The sequence below is a fragment of the Talpa occidentalis genome, unplaced genomic scaffold (assembly GCF_014898055.3).
Source record: "Talpa occidentalis isolate TD23 unplaced genomic scaffold, MPIMG_talOcc4v2.1 talOcc4.6, whole genome shotgun sequence".
NCBI classification, from domain to species: domain Eukaryota; kingdom Metazoa; phylum Chordata; class Mammalia; order Eulipotyphla; family Talpidae; genus Talpa; species Talpa occidentalis.
Window position 1 is genome coordinate 105,234,882 of NW_023604972.1, and position 10,249 is coordinate 105,245,130.

The window sequence follows — 10,249 nt, forward strand, 5'->3', positions numbered from 1 at the left end:
GGGGTTTTATATTTTAGAAAGGTAATATGGTGCACATACCGTATATTATTACATCACCAATAGCATGTGTTGTCAATCTGAAGTTAAATGTACAAGCATTCACACTAAGTGGGACAAGAACAGTTGTGTCACAGTTTGATTAATAAATAAATTGTGAAAATACTTGCATACATACATGTATTGAATATATACAGGCCACTGTTTTCCAAAGGCACAGCCCTGTTGTGAAATTTCTAACATTAATTATAAAGTACAGTAATAGATAAAATCCCTTGTCTGTCTATTCATATATCACCTCTCTCTGCATGTGAGTGTGCATATTTTTAGGGTTTTTATTTAAAATGATAAAAAATAATGATTGTTTTTCAAATGAAAGAACATGTGCCATAAACACATTTCTCTTGAAAGGCAAGGATTGGGAATATAATCTAATTTTTTGTGGTTTAAAATTATGTGGGTGAATCTTACTGGTATAGAAATCATTATTTGAATGAATAAAATCCACAGAGGAAATAGGCTATAGAAAGAAATTTTATGGAGTGTAACAATAGTTATATTTACATATCTTGTTTTCTACAGACTTTTCTTCACAGGAATTAGAGATTTTCATTTGTTCCTTTTCCTCCTCTTGGCTCCAAATGTTTGTTGCAGAGGCAGTCTTTAAAAAGTTGTGTTTGCAGAGTTCCATCAGTATTTCTTCTGAGCCACTCTCTCTTCAAAAAATGGTAAACACCAATTTATTCTAGTTCTTTTAATCTCCAAGAAGTTTGTTCATAAATTCAATTGTAAAATATTCTTAGTTATTTGGACAGAACATATCAGTTCACAGACCATTCATATTTTATGTAGCAAAATATGTATACCTCAAAAGTGGGATAACTACTGAATAGAAATGTTAATTAGTAATTTGAGAGTAATGATAGGTTGATAACCAAAAAATAATACAAGAATCTTTGTTTCCTAACCAAATACCATAGTATATGAGATTATTATTTTGAAAAGCTAGAGATCCAAAAAAATTCTTCATCGTATTTAGTGATATTTAAAAAGCAAAACTCATAAATTCCTTTTTATTCTATATAAACATACATAGATCTATATAAGCTGCATTTGAGTCTGAATTTTCCAATTTTATCTTGTCTATCTTTTGTTATTATTAATATTTAATATTATCAGCAATTTCTTCAGCAAATGAGAAATATGCTTATTAATTGGTCAGTGTGAAATTCTGTTTTGTAAAAATCCTTATCCTTAATGACTTGTGCACTTCTTCTTATTCCATTTATTCTAAACTTGTTTTCTATCAAAGGTATGCATTACCAAAGTGAAATCACAAGATATCAGATGTATATAAATCAGAAATATTAAATAATAAAAATGGTCATAACAAGGTGGACATAAGACTAAACAAAATAGCTTCTCTAAATGAGCATTAAAATTGAATTAGAAAAAATAATTATTTTCAAGAAGATATTTTTCTTCTTGTTCATATGACATGAAGCTAACATCTTTCTCTAATATTTTAGCATGTTCAGATGAGACAGATTGGCAAATAAAGTGATAAACCCAAGAAAATATGACCAAACTTAACGGTGAAATGATTCAAGAAGTCTTTTTTACTGCTTTGCATGTCTTTTTTTTTTTTTTAAGTGAGGTAATATGGTTTACAACATATATTTGATTCAGAAGTATAGGTTCATACTTCTTCAGAGATATGTCACCATACCATACCATCCCAAATGCCAAGGAACTCATAATCCATTGCGTTCCCTCCCTACCTTCTTCTCCACCTTCTTTTACCCCTCTGGTAATTAAGAAAGCAATGTAATATTATTTTGCAACAGGTATATTCCTATTTGCCAGCTTTGGGGAAAACTGGTGTGTATGGGATTGGAAAGATGCAAATACCAAAGAAAACAGGACAGCGGCCTTGTCTTGAATCTCAGAGGGCCTTACTGATGCTGAATGGTGCTAAACAGAAACAATTTGAAGGACTGCCAGACTTATCGTAAGTGATTTGTATAGCAAATGTGCCCTGTTTTAGAGTCTTTCTGACACATTTCTTGAATGTTAGAGTTACCTATTATGTCTGAATTATACTGATCAGTAGAAAACCCAGATTAGACCTATTAATATACATGATTAACATGTTGACTTTGTTAAATTCAAGGTACATGCTTTCTATATATGACAATTAAATACTTTCAAAAGAAATAATACTGTTATCAAATTATTGTTTCACGCAATTTTGGGCCTGTGGTATAAATTACTACTTGTATATAATAAGGATGGGATTTCAGAATGCATGGTGATATGAGTTAATCTGAGTTGTCATAGTATCTTCCCCCAAATGAGAAACCTCCTCTGAAAGCATGCTATATAAAATTCAGAAATTCTGAAATGTTTTTAGGAAGAATAGGATCAGAATATGAAAATAAGAATGAAATAGGAACCCACATTATGATCTTAGATTTTTGCTTTTTTCTATCTGCCAAATGTGGTTTGCATCATCTCTTTCTCATCACCTGACAATCCATTGATAAACTTTTCAGAAGGCAGCTGGGGATGTGAGGTTCATGAAATGAAATTAATGCATTAAAATTTGTTTCTATATACTTGAAATAAATTTTTAAAAAGTAGACAACAGTAAAGAGTTCAGTGAATTAGGAGATTTAAATTGAAAGTTGTTTTTTTTTTAATACACGCCACCCAATGTATATTGCCATGTGTTGGAAAACAAGCTTTCATTATTTCGTACTGTATTTTCAGAGAGCTGAACCTGGCTAAATGTTCCTCATCATTAAAAAGACTGAAAAAGAAGTCAGAAGGAGAATTGTCATGTTCCAAGGAAAACTGTCCCTCTTTAGTTACAAAGATGAATTTTCACAAGACTAATCTAAAAGGTATTCCAAATATCTGAATTAATTTATGCTAGGAACTTTGCCTTAGTATTTGTCTTAGTATTTGCAACTTTTACATTCTGATCCTAATGAATACTTTGAACTTAAATATTGGACGAGGTCCGGGATATACTTTCCTGGATAGTATATTATTTTTTGAACTGTCATTTATGCAAAGAAAGTGATCATGTAATACCCAGTATAATAGAATATTTCTCCCCTTCATTCCTCCATCTGCCCCACCTCTCTGTATGTTAAACATAGTGCGTAGTTGTAAAGAGTTCATTCCAGACTTGCCCACCTTACTTTTCTATTCCACCTCTACCTGTTCTGCTTAGATCAGTGTCTTCTGATTTGAAAGTATAATTCAGTCTTCATCTCTTTCAGTCCTAGACATTTTGTGAACAAAGAATGAGGAATAGGCTATGTTACATAGCTGTGTTAAGCATATGGACTCTTTTCTTCCAGGCATTGAGCCCAGACTATGAAATGTGTTTGGCTTTTGGTTCTAACTATACTGGAACCTAAGTACCCAGAGGATGGAGAAACAAGAAGAGCATTGTAATAATACTCTCTGGTACTTCTTTTACTTAGGCATCTTTTAACACAAAAATAAAAGTTACTTTTTCAAGAGTCTGTGCCTCACCCAAGTAAATTGCTGAGTCTCTTGTTTATGAGCTCTATCACATTTGTAATACAAATATCATTATGACATCAGGGGAAAAGTAACAGTGAAGCTTTCATTAATCTTTCAACCTAAGTTCATAATTGCATATCACAAATTCAAAATAGCTGCCCATTTGGCTCAAAATGTAAAAAAAAAAAAATGTATTAAATGAGAGCTCAGGTATTTAACTTTACAAAATAATGTCCTTTTTGTTTTTTGTGTTATAAAGTAAGATAAATGTAATGACTTCGGTCTGAACAGCAGAACAAGGAGGGAAGAAGAAAATTGAGAAATAGAGAAAAACTTAAAAAGGTTTCCGATGCATGTAAAAGAAATATTTTGGTAAAGTTAAAGATAATTTGAAAAAATGAACACTGTAAAATGTGCTACTTACAGCAAGAAGAATTTGATTCACTATTTCATTTGTTTTCTTAGCAATACAGATTCTGTTTTTTTAATTTCCCTTATATCAAGTAAGACTTACCTTAATAATCTTGGTTGCAACAGAGATGGATATAGGCAGTTTTAGCCAATAGACACTAATTGCATCTCTCTTAGAAAAAACTTTGACATTCTGTTTGTCACTCTTGTTCAGCTTTAAATGGTACTAGGGATTTTTTTCTGTGGTGTGTGTGTGTTTATATTAAGATTCCCCCATTTCTCCATCTCTATACTGCTGTAGCCAAGCCAGACAGCCTATTGAGAAGCAGCAAACCATCTGTTAATGGATTTGAAGTTCTGAATTATACTTGAGTGTGTAGAGGCACTCGTGCTTAGCCAGAAACATTCATTTGAATTAAGCTATAAATGCTGTATAAAAAGGAGCCCTACATTTAACATAGGTTCATGAATAAATTTAAGAGAGGGCAATTGCATTCTAAACTTTTATTACTGTAAAACCTAGTATTTTTGGTGTTCTCTGATCATTTGGGGGTTTTATAGCAGGAATGAAGCTTTAAACCTTGAACTAGAGGAAGACAATGCTTGTGTTAAACGTTTTGCAGTAGAATTTCATTGCTGAATTGCTGATAGAACAGAAGCTCTATGATTTGGTGGGGTTCCCTCCCCCATCTTTTTTTTTTTTTCAATGTGAGAAATGTTTAAGCCAGTCAAAAGGAAAACTCAATAAATAATTTTCTGGCATGTGACCAGATCTCCTAGTTCATGCCCTTTGATTATTTTCTTTACTTGATATCTTGTCTTCTCTGGAATAATCTATTAATTTTTTATGGCAGGAGAAACAGCCCTCCATAGAGCTTGCATAAATAACCAAGTGGAGAAATTGATTCTTCTTCTCTCTTTGCCAGGAATAGACATCAATGTTAAAGGTAAGTTGTAAATCTCTGTGGTCTAATAGTGTCTTTGTATTTGTGATATTAAACAGTTTTATGTCAACATTAAGAAAAATCATTTAAGTATATTTACTTAACAAATCTTTAAAATATTGCCAGCAACAAAACTGAGAAATTCGTCATACATTGTTCTATAGCTAATAGTGCAAAAATGTTTTTTTGGTGTCTATATTTGCTCAGACCCCAACATCAGTATTTTAACATTGTTTTTATTTATTTTTTTCTCCAATTAAAAAAAGTATTACTTCCTACTCATTATTATCAATGCTTTCAGTTTGTAAATAAGGCAACTAGAAAGTCATTCTAGTAAGGGGAGTAGAATATCAATAGTTCACTACTAAGTCCTACTTTTGCTGTTTTAAAACTTGCCTTGATTTCTAATTTAGACAATGCTGGCTGGACGCCTTTGCATGAAGCCTGTAACTATGGCAACACAGTGTGTGTCCAGGAAATTTTGCAGCGTTGTCCAGAGGTAGATCTGCTCACTCAAGTGGACGGGGTGACTCCTTTGCATGATGCACTGTCAAACGGACATGTAGAAATTGGCAAGCTGCTACTTCAGCATGGGGGTGAGTGCATTTATGCTAAATGGGTTTTGATAAATTATCCAGTTTTTTGATGAATCCCTCAGAGGTAGAAAGTATTTTATTCTAAAGATCTGTAAGAAAAGATGCCTTTATTTCATATTAATTAAAAAGTAAAAATAAAAAATCTCCTAGAATGTAAGCATCTTTTACTGAGTAGGGAGAAAAAGATTTTCATAATTTGATTTTATTTGTTTATTGTGTTAATAAGTTTATTTAGGCTTGTGTATGAAAGTGTGTTTTGAATTGACTTTGTTGGTTTTAAATATTAATCTTTTTACTTAAAGTGTATAATCAGCCTTTGTGAATGGCTTTGTGAATCAGCCATTTCTGAAAGCTTATTAATCATTGAATGCAAATGTTCAATTGTGACTAGTTGTATTTTTCATTCTTGTTTCATTTCCTGTGTATAACTGCTAACTAGATCAATCTTTCTTTTTATGAGTCATTTCTTTATAGACTATAAAAAAGATATCCTAGAATATCTTTCCTTCATTCACATTTTGTAGTCAATTAAGTTAAAGTAGGAGGATTTTCAAATGATGGTAGCTGTTATGCAGGGGTTTTGTGATGGAGGTAACTTGAGCTTAATATTCACCTACTGATTTTTCTGCTGAATTTTGATCTCTGCTTTCAGAGTCCCCTTCAGTGACATTCTTGTTATATCTTAATTAAATAATACATACTTTGCATCACAGTGTCAAAATTGATCCATGTTTTAAAAAAGAAAAACAAAGGAAAAGTGATGACTGAAGATGTGTTTAAATTTCCTATCACTTTTATTTGTACGACTTTTAGCTTGGAATTTAAAATTATTTTCTCCTTAAATAAAGCTGTTGATTCTGCATGATAGATGATAAAAAGCATATTTTCTTTAGATGCCTTTTTATTATATATATATATGTATATGTGCGTGTGTGTATGTATATATATGAAAGGCTGTATAACCTGGTAGTTATACAGTTAAGACTTTTGGTTATTTATAGTCTTCTCCTGCCCCCTAAAGGCCTTAGCGTGTCTATTTTGCTAACACCACTTCATAATAAATATATTTTTCAGTTTTTATTTTTAAGTATTGTTTATTAAATCATAATGTTTTGATTCTCTAATGTTTCATTTTTCTACTCATTTATGCATCTGACATTCCAAGCCATTATTTGGCCTTGCTTCAGATGGTCTAAGTGATACAAGAGCCATTTTTGTATTAAGCACAACTCTTTAATAGAGAATGGCATGGTAGCAATGTATGTGCATTTTTCTGGGACCCTTGGTGAAGAATAGTAAATGAATGAGTTCCTTATTCTAAGAGAGTAAATCTACCTTTACTTATATTTATCAAGGCCCTTTGGCAGTAATAAAAACTTAAGTTTGGCTTAGTCGTATTCTGGATTTGGACTTGTCAAGTGTTTTAACCATCATTGTAATAATTGTTGCTACATTATCTCTTCACTGTGAGTCACTCAGCTTTGAGAATAGTGATTTTAAGAATTTATGTCTGTCTCTAAAACCTTTGTTTACTTTTGGTATCTTGTGTGCATAATTTTGTTGTTTTTATGACAAGAGTAATATTTACTGGGCTTTTCTGAAATATCAGCACAATGAAAAGGAACCTCATTTTGATTTATAATTATCTTTTTTCCATAAGTTATAATCATTTATCATTAATGGTTAATTTTTTTAATTAAATACATTTTATATCTAGGCCCTATGTATATCTGACCAGATTCATCTAGAGTTTTAGGAGCTATAATCTATTCTGTCTCTGACAGTATGATCTGTGTTATATGGTAGAGCCTTCTAATTATGTTGTCTAGTACTAAACTCTTTATATCCCTAATAACTTTTTTATAGCAAAGTATATAAATAATTATAGGACTTAACTGACAGAGGTGCCAAGTACTCATGTACTTTGTTATGTGACCAATTACTGAGTTGTTTTTCTCCTCCTATGTCATCTTTTCCTACCTAGGAGAGATGAACTCCAGCTTTAGTACTTTCTAAGTAGATGGCTAGATGGGTTTAGCTAGAATAAATGGTTGAAATCTGAAATTTTACCCAGAGAAGTTAACAAAATTTTTGTGAGACAATACTTGTACTAAAAATTGAACATAAGCAAAGACAAATAGAAAATGTATTCTCTGTGTGTACATTGTTTTGCAGTATACTTGCTATGCCATAATTGCCTATCAGAAGTGGAAAGGAGGCATTGCATTTTCCTCTTGGTGAATTGTGAAATACCTTTAAGACTCATACGGATTTTAAGATGAATATATTTTGTTAATATCTTCTGGGATATTGAAATTATTATTGTAAGATGATGGTTTATTCATTTTTATCAAAGGTTTTTCCAATTGAGAATTAAATATATTATTTATTGAACTAAGGACATGTACCTTTAGGCAGACCCCATCAGGCAATTGATTAGAACTTTGGTTTTATTAAATGCATCTTTATTAAGAGTCAATATATATAGCCAGTTAATTATGTCAACATGAATCAGTACAAAATATGATTGTAAATAAGATCCTAGATTCTTTTTGACCTAAAAGAAGGAGAAAACAGCTGTTACATTGCCAAAATAAAAATTGTTTACTCTCAGCATTTTCTTTTCACAGGCCCAGTGCTTCTACAGCAAAGAAATGCTAAGGGAGAATTGCCCTTGGATTATGTGATATCATCTCAAGTCAAAGAAGAGCTCTTTGCTATTACAAAGATAGAAGATACAGTAGAGAACTTTCATGCACAAGCAGAGAAACATTTTCACCACCAGCAACTTGAATTTGGCTCATTTTTACTTAGTAGGATGTTGCTAAATTTTTGTTCAATTTTTGATTTATCTTCAGAGTTCCTCTTAGCTTTTAAAGGGTTAACACATCTCAATGAGCTGCTTATGGCTTGTAAAAATTATAAAGAAACCACAAGTGCTCATACTGACTGGTTATTGGATCTTTATTCCAGAAATATAAAAACATTGCAGAAGCTCCCAAATATTCTTAAGGAACTGCCGGAGAATTTAAAAGTGTGTCCTGGAGTACACACTGAAGCCTTATTGGTGACATTGGAAATGATGTGTCGGTCAGTTGCAGAGTTTTCATGATACCAAAAAGTAGGAATCAGCTGCATAACTTCTTAACAAATATTAATTTGATTTATTTACTGACAAAATTTCCGGCCTTACTAAATTTTAAAAGCACTTAAAGAACTTCTGCAGAATTGTGGTATGGGTTTTTGTTTCTTTTCAGTGTGTAGAATTTGACTCAAAAGAAAAAAATAGTTTTGTTTGATATATAGACTGCTTTTATTAATCTTATTATATTTTGTTCTGGATGTGATTATTTATCTATTTATAATATACCTGTAAAAATTTTTAATTTAAATATTTTTTCAAATCAAAATGTAATGTTCTTTACTCAAGGTGTTCTAGGTCTTAGAATCATGGCAAGGATATTCATGCAAGTATATGCTTGTAAACATATTACTCCCTGTTTCTTTCTTCCATATAGGTTATTGGACTAAAATGTTGGTTTTAGTTTTGTGTGTTTCTAAAATAAACATTTCTAAACTTTACATTAATATTCTTTTGGTTTTTAAATACAAGTGAATGTGAGTTTGATCCTTTGGCCTATTTTTAGCCTTTCATATACAAAGTGTATTTCCAGTCCATGTAACCAGAACTCAGTAAGTGAAACATTCTGCTACATAATAAATTTTATTTCATTTTAAGGTTATAAATGGCACCCAAGAATAGACTTGAGGTTATCTAACATCTTAAAATACAGTATGAATTTACAGAGTAGTAACATTTCAGTTTGCAGTTTTTCCCTAATAGCAATTTATAGTGAAACTAAAAGAAAGGGTGTGGATAATAACCACTTGTGAAATTGAAGTTGTTTCACTAGGGGGGATAAGTTACATTGTGATGTAGCTGGAAAAGAAACATTAAAACTCCATTTAGATTTTATGTAACTAAAATGATGAGCTCACAGCAATTAATCTGCTAAAGAAGCTCACTTTAGTTTTATCTTGGAAATAGATCTTTTAACAAGATTCAAATGCTTGGTATTTTATTACTGGGTTTATAATCTAAACTAAAAACTACTATATTAGTAGATTGGCTCTGAATAAAAATCTCAGGTTTTTTTTTTTTCTGTTTTTAAATCAGTAATTTTTTACACATACTGAATATTAGTTATTTCTAGCTTCAGATTGACATCATGCAAATTTCTTAATATTTACTCAATCTGCCAAAGTATCAGAGACCACCTAAGAACATTAAAATATTTAGAGAAGTTGAAGTGCTTCCTCAGATGATGAAATAAGAACATTTTCTTCCATAGAGTATCCACTTTACCTCACTTACTATAAAGACCCTCTGGAATAATGTTTGTTTGATAAACTAATATACATTTAGACTTTGGTATCCGAAAAACATAGTTTCAAACCCTGTGTTATTTCTTCTTTTTTCTAACCTGTCACATGGAAATAATACCAGGTATCATTGTCGTGATAAAATTAAGTTACCCTACCACCTTATAAGACATTTAATAAACATGCTTCCTTTCTAGTCCTTGCCTTCTCTTTATAGTTATAACGAATTATTTAAGTGAAATGCAAGACAATAATTGTTTAAGTTGGTAATAATTCAAACTTAGTGAAATAATCAACATTATGAGTTAGGAGTTTACACTGTTAAGAAAAAGTACTTTTCTAATTTAAATCTTCATAAGAAATAGTCATTTAGTTGCA

General features: G+C 31.2%; 1 protein-coding gene across 2 annotated transcripts in view; it reads left to right on the plus strand.

Moving 5' to 3' along the window:
• The window catches only part of SLF1 (SMC5-SMC6 complex localization factor 1), a 69,187-nt gene extending 60,104 nt beyond the window's left edge, over positions 1-9,083 (plus strand). For both annotated transcript variants that reach the window (XM_037530784.2, XM_037530783.2), the window contains 6 exons: positions 580-725; positions 1,845-2,008; positions 2,770-2,903; positions 4,803-4,895; positions 5,306-5,488; positions 8,119-9,083. In XM_037530784.2, the coding sequence (XP_037386681.1) occupies positions 580-725; positions 1,845-2,008; positions 2,770-2,903; positions 4,803-4,895; positions 5,306-5,488; positions 8,119-8,600 (1,202 nt within the window). In that variant the 3' untranslated portion in view covers positions 8,601-9,083. The remainder of the gene's footprint in view (positions 1-579; positions 726-1,844; positions 2,009-2,769; positions 2,904-4,802; positions 4,896-5,305; positions 5,489-8,118) is intronic.
• The last annotated feature ends 1,166 nt before the right edge of the window (positions 9,084-10,249 follow it).